Source organism: Aquila chrysaetos, chromosome 20 (assembly GCF_900496995.4).
Source record: "Aquila chrysaetos chrysaetos chromosome 20, bAquChr1.4, whole genome shotgun sequence".
Taxonomy (NCBI): Eukaryota; Metazoa; Chordata; class Aves; order Accipitriformes; family Accipitridae; genus Aquila; species Aquila chrysaetos.
The window spans coordinates 9,646,022-9,664,688 of NC_044023.1; the positions used below are offsets into that span (position 1 = coordinate 9,646,022).

The 18,667-nt window shown below is 48.3% G+C and overlaps 1 protein-coding gene across 3 annotated transcripts; it reads right to left on the reverse strand.

Annotated features, from left to right (window-relative positions):
- Positions 1–2,855: 2,855 nt before the first annotated feature.
- WNT5A (Wnt family member 5A) lies at positions 2,856–17,959 on the reverse strand. 3 transcript variants are annotated; one of them, XM_029996222.2, is made up of 5 exons: positions 17,622–17,959; positions 13,887–14,020; positions 12,459–12,724; positions 7,321–7,613; positions 2,856–5,723 (listed from the first exon to the last, which is right to left on the reverse strand). In XM_029996222.2, exons 1-5 carry the CDS (start codon positions 17,625–17,627, stop codon positions 5,265–5,267), a joined length of 1,158 nt encoding a protein of 385 aa, XP_029852082.1. In that variant the 5' UTR covers positions 17,628–17,959; the 3' UTR covers positions 2,856–5,264. The 3 variants fall into 3 exon arrangements, with proteins under 3 accessions (XP_029852082.1, XP_029852083.1, XP_029852084.1); XM_029996223.2 differs by lacking the exon at positions 17,622–17,959 and adding an exon at positions 14,461–14,931; XM_029996224.2 differs by lacking the exon at positions 17,622–17,959 and adding an exon at positions 14,134–14,207.
- Positions 17,960–18,667: the final 708 nt, after the last annotated feature.

An 18,667-nucleotide genomic window follows, 5' to 3' on the forward strand; every position in this document is an offset into this window, starting at 1 on the left:
AAAGAACTGTGAGCCACGCTATGAACTCTACGCTACAGTTTGCATTTTTTAAATTCCTCGCAATGGATCTGGAATAAATCAGCAATGGGGCAAACCGGTTCAGAAAGTGTTTGAATAACTGCCCATGGAGTGTCCAGGGGTTCTCCGTCAGCTAAGTATTTCGACTGCTGCTGTTCAATTACCATTTGAGAAAGCAGGACTGCTGGGAAAGACAACACAACATAAACCAACATTGGCTATAAAAGCATACAGTGTACCGATATTCACACTGCACAGCCCGGGTTTCAGAGACGGTACCAGAAGCGACTTCACGTAACACCGCTCAATGACGCTCCTAGCCAGCAATGTTCAATACGGCCAAAGGGAAGAGGTCTTCAAGAAATCATGAGAGTCCCAAATACCTAATTTTATCTCTATAATAGAAACAGTAATTGACAAATCATTATTTTACATTTATAAAATATATGATGAGGAACATACCGCATGCATTCTAGACTTTCTGTCTGCACTGGAAATCAACTGGGAAATTAGAAGGTATGGCGTAGAAACATCACTACGAATATACTGTATTACTGCTTTTGCAGCTGCAGTCCCAGAATTTGTTTCACAATAATTCAGTTACCCATGTTTAAATAACCAGCCAGCAGAAGAAAGGCTGATATATTTCATATGCATTCTCTTTGAGCAGGGGGGCCTTCACGTCTGGTCGAAAAATGTCAGGCTCATATGACACCACCAAAGTCAGGAGAGATGCCTAACCATAACTAAAAGCAGAATTTGGCCAACACAATTGGAAAATACCAGCAGAGTATACACAAATGCACACACGCAACCTCATATAAGAGCAGAGCATGAGACAGATTGGATTTTTTTAATCACACCTTTTAAAAAAACAAAAATGCATGTACAAACCCCGCACTGCGCTTCTACGTGGTTCATTTACCCCACTGCAACATAAACAGACATACCAGAGCCTGTAGTGGGGAAGAAAGGTCTTTTTTTTTCTTTTTTTCCCATTGAGGATTTTAAACAGTTTGAAGAACGAAAGAACAGATCTGACCTGCCTTCCAAACTGACTTCAATAATAGATAAGCAATTTTAAGACTACCACAGCCAGCAAGTACGCACATAAACTACACATGAATATATTTATCTGGTTTTTTAAGAGCTTTATTCTTCCCCTTTGTTTTCATAGTTTCCTCTGGCATATAGTCCCGAAGAAAAAACTAGATGTCTTTACTGATTCAGCAAAACCACCCTTTTACAATTAATATCCTAACAGTTTAGATATCATTTCTCAAGAATCCTTACCCAAAGGAAAGCAGTCTTTCTGTCAGCTTCAGAAGCAATTTCTTAAGTTTTGAATCATGATCTTCGTAAGATGGTTCTATCAAACACATCCTTCAGAAAGGACAGATTTTGGCTTGCTTTCTGCATGCAGTGCCTGACTCCAAGCTGCCATTCACTTCTTCAAGTTTCTTGCCTGTTCCTCATACACTTCCTGCTAACACCTGGGGCTTCAATGTTTTGCAAAAACAGGGTGAAAATTGCTATTGGCAAAGCCATAACCAAACACAAAGATTTGAAGAGATTACTAAAAATACAAGGTTCTGAACCAAGGGATAACAGCATTTTTAAGAAAATTAAACAGATAAACTTTGCTGCAAATTAAAAACAATTCTCTTGTATCTGAGCCCATAATGACTATTTTGAATACAGATATTTACTGCTGCCAATAAAGAAATTTTTTGGTAACTTTTCTGTTATTGGGAAGAGCTTGAATACAATCCAGTCCAAAAAAATGCTGACTTTCCTAAATAGGGGCTGTGTTTTTGCAATAAAGAATACTGGTCAATATACAAGTGAAGGAAAACTGAACCAGATGTCAGTAATAGGACCACAGAACGTTGCATTTGCCCAGAATCGCTATTTTAAACACACGATGTTGGTCTACTGGTTTGTGGGATAATACATTCTTGGCAGCCAGAAGGAGTTTCGATATGTTAGAAGGTTATCCTTGAGCAAAAAAAAAAAAAAAAAAAAAAAAAAAAAAAAAAAGAAGCAGAAGAGAGGTAGAGAAAGGCCACTAATTCATCAAGCTCCCTATAGCAGAAAAAAATTAGTACTTACTCAGGAAATCAGTTCAAAGAAAAGCCAGTCTCAAAACAGAAGGCTTGGTTTTTACATTAATTTTCATTTTCTGCTTCACTTCCTTACTACTAATACTTCATTGTGCTTTGCCTTTTTTTTTTTTTAAAGGATTTTTAAAGGATTCTACCCTCCATACACGCTCAATTTCTGGGCAAGAAGTCTAAGGAAAAACTGGTGAGCTTTCACCTTGCAGCTCAAGGGCAGTCAGGCTGATGGGGGGGGGCGGAACCACACCCCCAGCGACCGCGCGCACAACCCCAGTCCCGAAAACTTTTCGCGTTGGAAACCTTTGCTCACACGAGGATCCTGCTGCCATCACTGGGATTACTGGAGGAAGCTGTTCACAGGATTGGGCCCCACTGTCCCAGAATCACTACAACAGCCCTGGAAGCCATACGCACACAAATAACATTAACCCAGGTCCCTATCCATTGCCAATTAAATACTTACCCATCTCTAAAATGCTTTCCAGTTCAGAGTCATAGGGATTTGGGACTGGTTTTAGGAGGTTTTTTTCCCCTTCTATTTAAGAAGTAGTTACATCTGTATGCCTTCTTAATATAGAAATAAAACTTCAAGATGTACTTTGTACGTTTGGCGAACAATCGCTTCCCTGTTTTACCACGTAGTAAATTTAAAGATCAACTCTGTTCATTGTTTTAACAAACCCTCCCCTGAAAGATAATTAAAACCACTTCCCAATATACAACCAAAGTTTTATTTTTATAGTCTATCTTCCATTATGGCATAATCCTTTCTTTTTTTTTTAAACCAGAGAAATATACAAATCACGCAAGACAGAAATATGTACATTAAATGTACAGAACAGAGGAAAGGACATAGAAGATTTACATATCTGAATGACAAGTAAAATATTTTACATTAAATAGTGTTTTAATAGCTAGGATCATGAGATTCAGTTCTGCTCAGACAAAAGTCACTAAAAAGGAACATGAGGTGATTCAGCAAATGAAAAAAAAAATGATCATGGTTTTTGTACAATAAAAACCAAAGTGACATATTCAATGAATTAGTGCTTTATTTATTTATCTTAAAGATATTCTTTGCAAACATCTGAAGATGAGGGGTAAATATGTCCTTGTACAATAAATTAAGAGCAATAAAGCGCCATTTAAGAAGCTGATAAATGATCAAGATGAACTTAGTGATACAGCTTAAAGGCTCGTGAAAAGTTAAGGCTTTAGTACAACTAGGCTAAAGTGAAAGATTTTCCTCACTTGGTATTTGCAAAACCATTTTCTTTAACTTGTTGGATGGGACTGAGTTGGAAAGAGGCATCTGAACCAATGATGAAATCCTGTGTAACTACACAGCACTGGGGGGGAACGCGTGTTGTTCAACAAATAACAATTTCCATTTCAAAAACTGAAAAGCAAGGGCCAAATGCAGCACATTTTAGAGTTGGAAGGTGTCTCCTTTAGCAATAATCGATAATGCCCTTAACGTGAGAGTGGAATAGAAGTGATCTCCAGACCGGTATCAATTCAAGTGCAGGGTGCTGCCTCTACCAACTGCCCAAGAAAGTCCTAAAGCTGGGAAGAGGCTTACTTCTCTGTGATTATCCTTAAAACTTTTGAATGATAAAAGCTTTTAAAAAATAACAAAAAAAAACAAACAAAAAAAAAAAACCACCAAAAGGTTAGAATCAATCTAAAAACCTGAAGAGATCTGAAAAAGAAAAAGGGGGATGAACTGCCCCTGTAATTTAGATGTTTTATTATTTCTTAAATCATTAAAATATATATGTACAAAAAGCTTTGAAATACCAGACACCAGCAGACCACAGTTCTCCCATATATATGTAACTGCTCAAGTATAGTCTGAACAGTTGTAGTGTATATCTGCAATATATTATCTAAAGCATGTGTATTAAAGACATAGGATGATAAATTTGGTATTGCTGCAACATTTCATTGAACTATAATAGTCAGTTAATGTTATTAAAATATGAAACCATTGTCTCCTTGAGTGAAAGCATTCCCAAAATCTGCGAAAAAAATAAAAATCAATCATTCCAAGAGTGGATATCTAATGATTTATTTTCTCACATAAAATTAGAGGAGTTATTTGTCAAGCTGTGTTTTGAAAGACAGCCAGCTATTACACCATTTTTAAGGCATTTTCAAATTTGGGGAATTCTATTTTCTACGGGCTTTCCAGGCTGGGAGACCAAAACCGTTTGCAAGCATTGCAGCTCCCCTCCGCCCGGCTACAGTGCTCCACGCAGTCTGCACCTCGCCTGCTCTCCACACTCGGTAGTAGCGAAGTACTGCTCTGTAAGATGAGACACCCGAACATCACAATTAGCTAATCAGGCCAAATTCTGCCTTGGAGAGTATCTTTATTATTCGTCAAGGCAGATTTTTGTCTTTTGGTTTTTTTTGGTCTTGTGAGGTTCTGGAACCAGACACGGTGACTCAGGACTAGCGCAGTTGAAGCCTTTATGATCCTTTGCTCTTTACCCTCCGATGACCTTGTGTACTTAAGCGGGCACATTCAGATACGCAACTGACACCACACTTTGCGATGAATATACCCCTTATTTACAGAGCCCTAAATGTACCGAACAGCTCTATATACCCTATTCTGATAACTTCTAGTGTCTGAAACTAAAAGTCACGGACAGGTCTGTGTGTTCCTCACACCCATAAAGATTGTTCTAACATCCCAAGCACATTACATGGTTGCTCTGCCTACTGCACATGTATTACGTCCCATGGGACTAAATTAGGATATGTTGGATTTTTCCCCTCAAACTACTCTATTGTTTTTAAGAAAATTCAATTTTTTCTTTTTACTTTGTAAAATAAATATTCTCAGGTTCTTCCCCATTATTGCCAAAAATATAAGCCACACACAGTTCTGGGATGGACGCAGAGAGGGTTTCCAGGCACTTCTCTTTGCAACCTTTATATTTTTCTTTCTTTTTTTTTTCCTCCTCCCCCCCGCCTTTTTTTTTTTTTTTTTTTTTTTAAAGAAGACGACAACTCATTGGACTCTATAAATAAAGTGGAGATAGTCCTGTGGAAAGGGAGAGGGGCCTGCACCCCTTGCTGGCAGGTGGCTGCAGTTCCTCCCACCTTGTCCGTCCCCTATTTGCACACAAATTGGTCCACGATCTCTGTGCACAACTTGCATTTCACGTAGCAGCACCAGTGGAACTTGCAGTGGCAGCGCTCTCGCTGCACCGTCTTGAACTGGTCGTACCCCCGGCCGCAGCACATGAGTTCGCAGCCGTCCATGCCCTCCGAGGTCTTATTGCAAAGGCGGCCCTGGGTGCCCAGGGACCCAGTGCTCTCGTTGCGCACGCAGTAGTCAGGGCTGGGATCGATGTAGACCAGGTCGTGGATGGTGGGTGCGTTGAAGCGGCTGTTGACTTGCACCAGCTTGCCCCGGCTGTTGAGTTTCATGGCAGCAGCGCTATCGTATTTCTCCTTCAGGGCATCGCCTACCTTGCGGAAATCGGCAAGCTGCAGCCAACAGGTCTTCAGGCTACAGGAACCAGAGACACCGTGGCACTTACAGGCCACGTCGGCCAGGTTGTACACGGTCTGGAGGAGCCAGGGAGAGAAAGCAAAAAGGATGACGAAAGATTAGCGGGGCTGCGAAAGCATCTCCTCCCCTCGCTTCCTGCCCTCTGTCACATTCCCACTCGCCCGTCCACAAGATTCGCCTTAGCACCCCCTTCCCTCCTGCAACGCGCCGGGAAGGAAGAGCGAGCGAGCCGACACGCGCGCACCCCCAGCACCCCCGCTAGCCGGGAGGAGGAGGGGAGCGCTCTCGCCAGCACCTCCCCACCGCAGAGACAGCCGCAACAGCACACACGCAGCCCAGACAGCAGCATCAGTCAGGCTGCAGTCGAATTTTAGGAATTTGCTCTCACGCCAGCAAAGGATTTTGCTGTTTCATTGAGAAATGTAAAACATCCCTTTATTTTCTATCTGAGTTACTCTCTCTATTGATCTCTGCTTGAAGCTGCAATTAGGGAAAGAGTTAAGACTCCTCTTGCTCCTGGCTCAGCTGCAGCTGATTGTCTACTCTTGGCTCGGGTTCCTCCTCCTATCCCAAATACTGCTCTGCAGGAGAGGCTTCATCCAAGAAGAAACCCCCAAACACCTATGGGTGGGAGACAGAGCTACATAGCAATATCCTCTTTACAAAGCTTTGGCAGGGAAATATCAGTCATTTGCCCTGTACAAATAGAAATAAGAGTCAGTGTTGACACTGCCCCAAAAATCCTGGGGTCTGACACATTAGATGATACTGTAGACAACTTCCACCCAGCAGTTACAGAGAGTCCTAACGCTGCCAAATGGCACTGCAAAGATGAGGCTGAGGAAGGAAAAAACTGCTCGAGTCTCCGTAAGCAACTGTGAAAGTGTCATTTTTCTTCTTGCTAATAGTAAATTGGCCTGTCCATTGCTTTCAGACACCCTCCTCTCACATTTAAATACTATTAATTTTCAATTATCTTTCATCCTTCTTCACCTTAGAACACAAGTGTAAAGTCTCCAGCCGACTATTCCTGGCACTTCAAGCTCTAGGAAAATAATGACTTTGGCTCTTCGTATTCAGACTATTAAAAAAAAGAAAAGTTTACACCCATTCATTTAAGGCATTTTCGAGATTAAAGAAACCATAAAGACATGTTTAACCACAGAAGACCATGTTTTCTAATAATATGGAGGAGCTTTTCACATCCTCTTAAAGCAGGGAAAGAAAAAAGTCAGAACGATCCTGCGGCACGATTCCAGCCTGGGAAGCCCAGCGCGTCCCTCTTCCCTCCAATGCACACTGTCCTGGTTGGAAATACAAACTAGTAAAATTCTGCTCTACAGAGAATCCACAGCGAGCGGGGCACTTTTAATCAAACAATATGGATGGAAACACAACGCACTTCGGTCCCAGTCTTCCCCCACGGCGAAGGCAACAGGGCTGTCGGACAACCAGGAGCAACACAAGTTCGTACACTCCCCACCCAGCTACACCCTCTATTTGCTGTTTCCGTGTTTTGCGTATCGAAACGGAGCCAAGCCTTGGGGGCCGGTCACCGCCCAGCGCGGCTCCGTGCCCCGCCGCGGCACGTCTTTCCCCGAAAGGAGGGACGCAGACGGTGGCAGAGGGACGTGCTGTTTCACAGCCACTTACTCTTCTCCCGGCCTCGTTGTTGTGCAGGTTCATCATGATGCGGGCGCTCTCGTAGGAGCCTCTCTGGTAAACTCTCTCGCGCTCCCGGGCGTCAACGAACTCCTTGGCGAAGCGGTAGCCGTATTCGATGTTATCCCCGCAGCCACCCCAAAGCCAGTCCCGGGGCAAGTCCTTGGGCCGTGCTGCTCGGCTGCAGCCACACGAGGAGAGCTCACCCTCCCGGCAGGCACGGCTCATGGCGTTGACCACCCCGGCCGCGCTCACGGCGTAGGTGAACGCCGTCTCCCGGCTGCCTGCGCGGAAAGATAAGCGGTGTTAGGGGAGAGCCCACCTGCACCGCTCCCTGCCCGCCCGCGAGCCGGGAGGGCAAAGGCTCTCCAGGAGCCACCGAAAGTCATTCGCCCACTCAAAGGTCGCGTAACCCTGAACCACGCTCCTCAAAATGTCTTCATTCTGAAAAAACCAAGCGAAACCAATCCATTAGAGCACACGAGGCGTTTGTGAAGAGCAGGAGTCGCCTCTCATTCATATTGGTGCAAGTTGGACGAGGGAGCGGGGAGGAGGTGAGTCGGGGCCGGAGCCACGATGCCAGCGGGGCCGAAGCAACCGTGCCTGCGTGTGAGGGTGGAAAGGGAAACAGAATCCCCGTCTTTCAGAAAAAGGAGACGTTAAATACAACTTTTAAAAGTCTGGTTCTTAAATTACTACTTCTCAAACATGATTTATGCACTTCGCCCACTTGTTCCAATTTATTTAAAGTTATAGCGTTTTACAAAGCCTCCTGGTACCAAAAGAAATGCGCAGCAGAACAACACACAACTTTTCACTCTACGCATAAGCCGGGCACTTCTGTAGGAGGCTATTTAAAACTAACAACAACCTGTGCTGTTTAGTATCCACCACTCCAGCTCATGTGAATAAGGCAAGTGAGTCCGTGGACAATCATCTTTACAAATTACAGGGAAGAAGAAACCCTTGGCACAAGGCGGCCTTGAAGGTTTTCTCCCGCATCTGGTGCCCTTAAATGGGAATTGAAAACCTCGAGTTGCAAACTTTCGGAAGAGAAACTTACAATACCCACAATGCAAGATATGGCCACGTACCATGCTCTTGACAGTATCTAATCCCACCTCTATTTAGAGCCTGACTTCCCACACCGCTTTTCCAAGGGTGCCACAAGTTCTGACTACAACTAGAAAAGCTTTCAAACAAACAAACAAACAAAGAAAAACATAAACCTTGCACCAGAGAGCCCACTTGAAGTTTGTTTTTCATCTTAAGAGACAGCATCCCACTGGGTCTTTTCCAAGAAAGATTCCCAGAATGACTGAGAATAGACTAAATATTTTTTTTTATTTATTTATTTATATGAGTTAAGTTTCATTCCTAATCTTTAGTCCAATCAATAGATCAAGCTACTTTTTAATCTTGGTTTTACAAGATTTTTCTTAGGGAACAGCATGGGCCTTTGCAAAATTAGGGCTTTAAGAGGTTGCGTTTTGGACATGTCGTAGGTATTTAGGCAGCAACATTTTGAGGCAGGAACTCTTTGTACAAGACCTACCATAACAGGTCAAACCTAATAGGCGCTTTCAAGCACTTCTGGAACATAAATAATTTGCAGTCTGGTCCATATTTAACGTCAAGATGACACCGTCCTCAGAGCAGCTTTGTTAATATAACAGCTGTCATCCACTGGATTAATTTTAGTAATAGATGCTGGTTTTAAATGGGAAAAATCAGAAGTCTTAGGTTGGGAAAGGTCAGATTTAAGGAAGATGAGAAGCACTTTTCTCCCTTACTTACAACAGTCTATTCTCACAGACACCTGCTTATGGAAGAATTTACACGAATTACGGGTATAAAGGGTTACAGGAGTAGCCTTTTCGGTTAAAAAAGATTTGGCTTTATGCGGTGACTTATGCCTTGCATTTACTGCAAACTATAGCAGGGGGAACCTCATACGGATTTTAATGTTCCCGTTTGTTCTGTAACACACATTTTTGGATTAATTCCTTAAGCAAAATTTCCACTAGATTGAGAGGAAAGAAACGTGGTCTGCTTCGGACCACAGGACTCGCCTCTTCCGTTCCATTTTATTCTTTTTCATGTTTAGTTAGCTCACGCTTTCACATGGTTAACTATGCCGTTTATTGCAGGATTTAAACTCATAAAGCTGACTTTTTTGACTAGTTCTCATTATTATCCTGGAGGATATTTTTAAGGAACTTACTCTTAGCGGGAAGGAGAAGGAAAGGCTGAGGTACAGAAAGGCAAGCTGCCCCCCAAGTTCCCTGCTTGAACATTTAGGCAAATTATAAAACAGCATCAGCTCCTGAAGTAGATTTCAAGCCCCCGCAGGTTGCAAGCCAACACTGCCTCAAGTCGTCGACCCCAGGAACACATTAAGAGTGATGGTTCCACATGGATGAGTTACTCTGCTTTTTTTTTTTTTTTTTTTTTTCTTTTTTTTAAGTCTTTAGGCACAACTGTGCTTTCCTTCACTGTCAAACGTGTCTGTCTTTTCCCACAGTCCAGCATTTCTCTCTATTGTAGCCATGGCAAGGAAACACACATTCCAAACACATTCGAGTCCCCTCTCTCCCATATATAAAAAACATAGAAATGGAACTGTTCAATATACACACACTGTAGGAAGCCACCCACAGAGCAAGGAGCTGAGCTTTACACTTGATATGAATAAGTCTGCAAAAGCAGAACAACTTTTTTATACCTGAACGTAAGATACAAAATGTTCTTTGTCTTGTATTTTAAAAGCATTCAACGTCAGGCAGCAGGCATGAATAAACCGGACCCCAACTACACCGAGCTGTTGGGGGAGGATCCAGTTATTTTATTTTACGTTAGCACTTCTTGGCAGTTTGCAAAGCCCAAGCAGGCGCAGCCAGCCCGGGGCCGGCCGCAAAGCCAGGAGATGGCGCAAGGCGGCGAAGGCAGCGAGGCCCGCGGCCTGACCTGGGAACCAGCAGCAAGGAGAGCACCAGGGAACAAAAGCCCTCAAATTTTGCAGTTCAATAAGCCACAGAGCAAGTTTCCAAACCCAATGCTGGGTTTATTTGTACAGCTTTAGCTAACTTTGCAGGATAAATCCTGGAAGAAAGACTGTCCATTTATACACTGGGGTAATTACCGTGCCGTCAGTCAGTGCTTTGCCTAGGCGCTCTCCTGCGCACGGCCAGCACAGCGCGTCATTAGCTCAGATGACAAAATCCTCCCAAACTACGTGCATTCAGCTCCTGGCTACCATCTTCTCACGTCAGTGCGAGGAAGGAGTACCTGACAGTCCCCAAAAAGCCAGGGTATGGCGGGCTGAAGTAAAATTGAATCAGGCTCGAAAAGTACCCGTTTTGCCTTCCACTCAGAGGAACAGCAAGTGGTTATTACCGAAGGTCAGCGTGAAATAACACAACTGTTACCCACAGCACCTCTCTCGGTCTCAGGGAATAGGCTCTTTAGGTTCTTTAACTCTTGAATATGGCTATTAACCTTGCTTCCATCTGCAATTAGAATAAGTGGCTTAATTACATGATGAATTGCTGTGTAGACATCAGCTAATACAGTCATATTCAGCAGAAGGGTGCGGCAAAGTTATTTAACTTGAAAGAAACCACCTTTAAATAGATCTGTCATACTTGGGGAGGGCAGAAACGTCTGTTCTGGAGACAGACACCACAAATCATGGGTCCCATCCTGTACATTTCTTCACACCAATAGTCCCCTTGAGCTAATTTTCACTTGCTTGGATAATAAATAAGGGCTGAAGGATGAAGGCCTAAATTTTAAACAGATTATTTTTCTGACATTTGTTAGATTATTAGAACAGAAAGGTGTACAGAAAAAGTTTTCTTTCATGTTTCATGTGCTTTTAGACTTTTGCTCGGGTAGGGTAAAAAAACAAGCTCTATGGGGGTGTTAATACTGTGCTTGCAAAAAGCCTAGGCAAGGTTGTTTACCTAAAATCAGCTGTTCCAATTAGGTACTTTTAAGCAATAGATTTTTTTTCTATTTGTCTGACAATCTCCAAATAAAAACTTCTTTTAACAAAAATTGAGACCAAATGTGAATTGATGTATTCCTTCAGCCTTAACTGGAGTTAGCCCATTTACAGAAAAACCTAGCTTGAGTCTGATTTTAAAACCTTATTTTTTTAAAGCAGGACAGAAAAACACTGACATAAAAGCTTTACTTTCTATCTGCAGCTGAAAAGCACTGCTGAGTTTGTCAGTGTACTGATCACTACATAAAAGATAACAACTGTCACCCAGAAAAGTAGGCATTTTTCAGTTGCTTACACAGAACCAGCAACCAGGCTTGGGAAAGTCAGAGGAAGGTTTCACCATGGATCCCGTTCCACAGCACTGGTTAAAATTTTGCCAAGGACTTTAAAATACGATGAGGTCCTTAAGCGACAGGAAAGGCAGGCAGCACGTGAGCACTGGAGAAGCACATTTCAAAGAGGATCTGATAGGGAAGGGTTGAGCGCCCAGCAAATTGTGAAAAGATGTTAAACAGGAATTTGTCTCTCTTACCAGTGATGTGATTACATTAGATGCGAGTTACAAGGACAATCACACATTTTGTCCTGACCGAACTGATTTCATAAAAATTACCCTGCTACATTATTTTTAACATAAATCTACCTTTCTCAAAAAAAGTTACCATATCTGGAAATAAGCAAAAAGGAATTGCCTATAAACACTAATAGAGCAGCAATTTTCAGTTAACCTCCAGACCAAGAGCAATTTATTATGCAGCCGCTAACTTTGGAACTAGACATGGACATCTTTAATTTTACAAGACACTGCTGTTTTTAATTCTCTTAGGTTGCCTTCATTTTGTCTCAGGTTTTCTAAAAGGAGATTCCAGGGCCACATTTTCCTTTCTCCTCTATTCCCCTATGCAAATATATATTCCTACTTCGTTTTCCAAGACACATGGCTGGATAGTGGTGGGAAATCACCTCCAGCTAAAAATAATTCAACTCCTTTCCCAACTTTTAAAAACACTTGATTGTATACAGTACTCAGTAAGAACCTGGCAAGAGTTTCAAGTGCAGAACAGTACGTGCCATACATATCCTTAGACAAGAGTTTAATCATAAAGATGTTGCTTCCTACCTATCTGCATGACTCTGCCAAAAACAGAGTTGTTGTCCACAGTGCTGCAATTCCATCTTCTATGTCTGAACTGATACTGGCACTCCTTAATGCCCGTCTTCGCACCCTCTCCAATGAACTGCATATGGTCCTGATACAATTGGCAGAGTTTCTTCTGTCCTTGGGAAAGCCCTGCTAGCTGGCTACATAGTGGCTGGGCTCCTATTATATATACCTCTGACATCTGAACAGGGTTCATGGGGTTCATAGGGTTCATCCCTAAAGACCTGCATAAAGAAAGATTTGGAGAAAGATTTGGATTAATAAAGAGAAGACTCAAAAAAAAAAAAAAAAAAAAAGTCCATAAATCCCAAACAGGACTGTATCTTATACATGAGTATACAACTCCTGGTTTTGCTAACAGGTGAGAAAAAACCCCCACTTAAATATGAAACTTTTGTTTTAAAGACAGCGCAGAAGTTACTAGTTTCCATCCATGTGGTTATCACCATACATTAGGGACTGAAGTAAGACGCAGACTTGGAAGACTTGCATCTAGGCAGTCCTTTACCAGCTTAAATGGACGCAGGAAAAATAACAGAAGCTCCAAACAACTGCAAGGCCAGAAAAATAAATAAAGCAAAACCAAAAAGAGCTCCCCCAAACCCCAATTTATTTTAACACACATTTTAGATTTCAGTCTGGATTTTTCAAACTGTTTTACCATAAACAAACAGGAAAACCTTTAACAAGCCAGAAGTTAGAAACTTGCTACAGACTACTAGCTTCTTCTGAACGACACACAAAAACACAGAGGCAAGTATATTCATTGTAAACAAAATCAACTTTGTTTTCTTAATTCTTAAAGTGCTCTTCACATGATACATTTCAATTAAAAGCGGCTGCTAATCCGAAAAGGATCACTTAAAACAGAAGAGAAACACCTCTTTCAAGAAGTCCCAACATCGTACGCTGTACAGAAGCAGATAATTTGCCAAAGCAGAAATTTAAATGTACTTCTTTGTAACAAAATACATTTATAAGCATTTGAGTTACAGAAAAGTTCAAACTGAAACTTTAATAAAAGTTTTCACTTGTAAATCAGCATTCTTTCTTATATATGCAAAAATCCTAATCTAAGGGAATTGAAACGACTCTCTTAAAAGAGAGGCAATTCTAGTAATTTAAGGGTGATCAAATCCATAGAGAATCTACTGTACAGCATTCTAAAACCTGAATTTTACAACACGAGATGTTGCACATTTACACTTACTCGAGAGACCCGTTCATTTTACTACACAACGTATTACAACTAAAACATTACGCCCCTGCTCTCTCGTTCATGCGGTACTACTCCCTCAGAAACAAAGCACACAAGAAGCAAATAGACATTTAACCAAGCAAATCTTGACACCCCCTTTTAAAATCAAGTCGATACAAGATGCTTACCACCAAGAGCTGGCTTCTATTACAACCTGGGTAAAAGAGGAGAAAATGGCCAGAGCCACTATGAGGTACTGAGAAGCCATTGCACTGCCAACTGTCCCCAAAGCACCTCCTTGGATTAAAACTGCGGTGGATTTCTAGAGGGGGGAGAAAAAGGATCAGATTGTTTATTGCTGCTCAGACCATTTTCGAGCATTCAAGTTTAAACAACGGAAGTATCCGGGCCCCTTTTCACTTGACTCTGACTCGCCTGCCCTTCTCCCCGCCGAGGCTTTTTTGGTGCCAGACGCAGGCACGTCGCGGCTCCCGCTCCACCGGGCAAAACCCACCCACGCACCCCCACCCCCCCCGCGGACACCGCCTTCCCGGGGCGGCCGCAGCACCGACCCGCGCCCGCCTGTCCCTCTGCCCCGGCCCCGCCGCTCCCCGCACCCCGCCCGCCGAGGGACGGGACGGGACCGCACCGCTGCTCCGGACACGGGGGACCCCATCCCCGCACACCCCCCCCCCCCCCCCCCCCGCCATCCCCGCTGCCCCGGGCCTACGGGCGACCCGCGGCCCCCGGGCCGGGCATTACCCCATCGCTCCCCGCTCCGGAGCCAGCATCGCGGACACGAAACGCTCCCGGCTGGCTAAAGGCGGCTTCAGGTTTGCAAAGCGAGCCCGAGCGGGAAGAGGGGGGAGGCCGGTGCCACGGGAGGGTCGGTGCCGCGGGGTGGGGGGGGTGGGGGCGGGACACGGGGCCCGGCGGCTCCCACTCGGGGACGATGCGGCCGGTCCTCGCCCTTCCCCGCCGCCCCCTAAACCATCTCGCCGCAGCCTCCGTGCCGCGCGGCCGCCCGCTCTCCGCGATCGCCGAGGCAGCCCCGAGCTCCGCGCTGGCGCCGCGGTGACAGCCCCGACGGCAGCCCCCGGGCCCCGACGGGGTCGGCACCGGCCCGGGGAGGTACCAGGAGCGACAAGGAGCAGCTCCGCGTCCCGACCCGGCCCCTGCAACCACCGGGCTGCCGTCTTGGAAGTCAAACGCTTCCCCCGACAGGTCCCGCGATCACCGTCTGCGTCCTCACACGGGACTCTTTAACTCGCTAACCAGTGCCATTCACGGTTTTTTATTTCCCCTCCCCTCGGAAGGGGAAAAAAAAAAAAAAAAAAAAAAAAAAAAAGACATTTCGACACTTGGGGGCTCCCTATTCATTCTCAAAAAGCTCTTAATGCTGAATTGAAGGTGCTCTTAATTCTAATTGATTTCTGTTTGCGAAGGGTCGGGAGGAGAGGACCGATCGCAGCGCCGCGGCGGGAAGTCGGGCTGACCCGAAACCCGCCCGGACAGACGCGGGGAAGCTCCGCTCAGCGCGGGGGGGGACCCGCACGCCTCTGCCCGCGGAGCGGAGCACCGCGCCGCTCATCGCCACCGCGCCGGGGCTGCAGCCCCCGGGGAGAAGCCTCTCGGCCCTGGCCCCCTCCTGCGGGTTAAATACCTCCTGCCCGAGGGAAGCCCCCCGGTTCCTCACTGCTGGGGGTGGGTGAATGGGGGCCGGTCTCCCGCAGCAGAAAGAGCCCGTCCGCTTTGGATGGGATCAGTCCCGGGAAAGATGCGAAAGCCCGGGGCACGTTAAGCAAGGGACGAGGCGGAGCAAGGCGTGCGAGGAGCTCGCTGCGACACTCAAAAGCCAACGTGTTGGGTTTTTGGTTTTGTTTTGGTTTTTTTTTTTTCTTTCATCTGCTAGTGCTTAAAATAACAACAACAATAATAATAATATTAAAGAAGTGTCATGGAACTGCCCGAGCCCTGACGAAGCTGGAGACGCCGGTGCCCAAGCGGGACCCCAACAGCCGTGCAGCTGCCCGGCCCAGCAGCCAGCCCGGTGCACGCCGAGCTGCCCCGGCGGGGCGGGCGACCGGGGCCCGCCGGGCGCGGAGGGAGCCGGTGGCCGCGGCACCGCGGCGAGGGGGACGGTGCCCCCCCCCCTCCGCAGCGAGACCCGGACGGCGGGGCCGAAGCCCCTCTGCCCCGTTCAAAGGGCCCGGGTGCTCCCCCCTCCCCGCCCCCGTCCCGAGCCTGGCCGTCGCCAGCGCTTCACCGGGCCGGAGCCTCGGAGCCCCGGAGCCCCCGAGCCGGCGGCCCCCGGGGAGCTGTGCCGTCCCGCTCCCAACAGGGGGCGGCCTCGGCCGCCGCAGCGCCGGGAGGCCCCGGGGACGGGCGGCCGCTGCCCCTCCGACGGCACCTCCCGCTCCTCCTCCTCCTCCTCCTCATCATCATCATCATCGCTGTTATCGCCCTCCTCGTCTTCCTGACACGGCGCTGCGTGGCGAGGCGGGAGGAGGCACCTGCGCCCGGGGGCGCGGGCGGGGGCCCAGCCCCTCCAGCCCGGCCCTTCTGCACGCAGCAGCTGACAAGCTGCCATCAAAAACAAAACAAAACAAAAAAAAAAGGCCAACCAAAAAAAAAGAAAGACTCGCCGGCAGCATGGCAGCATTGGCTATCAGGAGTGTGAGGCACCATTTTCAACTTTGTAGGGCCGCGGAGATTGGTTTTTGGTATTTAATGCACCCCATGCGGAGCCCGCGCTCTTTGCCGAGATGAAAAGGGAGGCTTTTACAGATCCTGCAGCCGCGGGATCGCCTGTGATCCTGTTTTACACGGGGTGTCTGGAAAGCCTGCGAAGGCATCTGGTTTTCTGGGAGCCACTACCTGCGGGAAGGCGGCATCCAGAGCCCCGGCTCCGGGGGGCTGTAAACCGCGGCGGCCTCCGCGGGAGGCGCAGCGGCTCCGCGGGGAACCCCCCGGCCGCCCCCTGCTCCCCGCTGCGGCTTTCCATCCATTTGGGAGGGGCGAGACCGGGTTGCGGGTTTGCGGAGAAAGGCACTCGCTGGGTCCCCAGCCCGGCTCTCTCCCACCGCGGAGGCGGAGGGAGGGGGGGGGTCCGGGGGGGCTATAGGCGCACCTCCGTCCTTCCCTCCGCGCCAGCGCCGGCCGGGGAAAAGCCGCGCTTCTCGGCCCAACTGAACTCTCCGTGACCCTCCGAGCGCAACCGATTTAGCATACAATTGACAATTAAAAACAAACAAACAACAAAAAGCCAACAGCCTATCCAACATGGAGTCCTCGCAGCGCCAAGGGGACCCCGAGGAGCCGCGCTCCTCCGCTCTGACCCAGGCGGGACCCTCTGCAGATGCAGAGTGATAATCTCCAGAAACTTAGAATAAAATTAAAAAGGAGGGGAGGGGGGGGCTGACTCCGGGTCCTCCGCTGGCCCCCAGCCAGCTCTCCTTAAAGGTACAGGCCACCATTGGCGCCGACGTTGAGCTCCTCCATAGCGATCCTCCTCGGGAAAGTTTGGGAAGTTTGGAAAGATGTCTTTAAACTCGCGTTAGGAGCCTCTGCCAGAACGATGCACCGGGACGCGGCGGGCAGAGCGAGCCCAGCAAGTGTCCCTGCGGCGGGCAGCCTCTCTTCGCGGCGGGGGGGGGGTGGGGGGGTGGTGTGAAATTTAAAAAGAGAAGGAAAAAAAAAGAAAATAAAGGAGCTTTTTTCCAAGCGGGGAGCAGCGCTCGCCGCGGTGGGTGCGAGCGGAGAGGTGGGAGCGCCCGGCGGCAGCCCGGGGAGGAGAGGGCCGCCCCGCGGCCGGGGACCCGCGCCCGCGCAGGGCCGCGCCCCGCCGAGGTGCTGCCCACCCTGCGCGCCCGCGGCGGCAGCCCCCCGCGGCGCGGAGGCACCCGCGCCCCGCGCGGACTCACCTCCATTGCCGCGGGATCACCGAGCGAGAGCAGCCAAGTAATCCAAGCAGAGCAGGAGGGGAAAGGGCGAGGCGAAAGTAAAATCCTGGATCGCAGGAGCCGGGCGGTATCCTCCCAAGCAGCGGACGGCGGCGGCTGCCGGGGGAGCGCGGGGGCCCGCGGAGCTGGCGGGGGGCGGCGGGCGAGCGCTCGCTCTGTCCGGCGCAGGCTGAGCGTGTCCGACTGCGGAGCGGGGCACCAGTGCAGCCTTCTTTCCAAGGTCCATCAGCAATCGCAGTAATTAGGGCTTTCCACCACCAGAAGAAGAAGGAGGCAAAAAAAAAAAAAAAAAAGCCCAAAAAAAAAAAAAAAAAAAAGCCGGGGGAAAAAAAAAAGCCAAAAAAAAAAAGCCAACCCAACACACGCACACAGCGCCCGTGGGCGTGATTGTGCGGAAGCAAATAAAAATCTTCACAAGCGGCAGCGAAAGCGCCGCGGGCGACGATCCGTCCCACCAGCCCAGGTGGTGCCGCCGCGGGGCTCCCCGCGCTCCCACCCGGCCCCCGGCAGCGCTCGGGCCGCCGGCGCGCCCCCTCCGCGGCTCGGCGCGGAGCGGGCAAGGGGGGACGAGTGGAGCCGAGCGGGCGCAGGGCTCCCCCCCGCCCGCCCCCCTTCACTTGCTTAAAGGCTGGGCGGTGCGGAGCCGGGCGTCCGCGGCTGCAGAGCCATCCTGGGGCTGGCTCCCTCCATTTTAACACAGAGAAGAAAAAGCCCAACAGAAAAAGAAGTTTCTGCACAACCGGGGAAGGGGGGGGGGGGGGGGGGGGCTTGTGCACGCGTGTGTCTGTCTTACGGGGCGACTGATCCTGCAAGGCGAGTAGGGGCAGGGGGAGGGGAGAAGTCCGGGGCTTCAGGAGCTGCGGCTCCCCCAATCCATCGCTGGCAAAGGCACCCAGCGCCGGGGAGCAAGTTACGCGGGGAAGAGCGAGCCGGAGCAGACGGCGTCGCGCCGCAGCCGACCCTTCCTCCTCGGGGCTCTGCCCCCCGCCCGCTGCAGCCGGCCCAGC

What these genes read in the sequence shown, in the direction of transcription:
- WNT5A (XM_029996222.2), bottom strand. An exon ending in ATAGAAGCCAGCTCTTGGTG is followed by an intron (nt 12,725 to 13,886) that starts GTAAGCATCTTG and finishes TTCTTTATGCAG; the next exon opens with GTCTTTAGGGATGAACCCTA. An exon ending in TGGCAGAGTCATGCAGATAG is followed by an intron (nt 7,614 to 12,458) that starts GTAGGAAGCAAC and finishes CTTTCCGCGCAG; the next exon opens with GCAGCCGGGAGACGGCGTTC.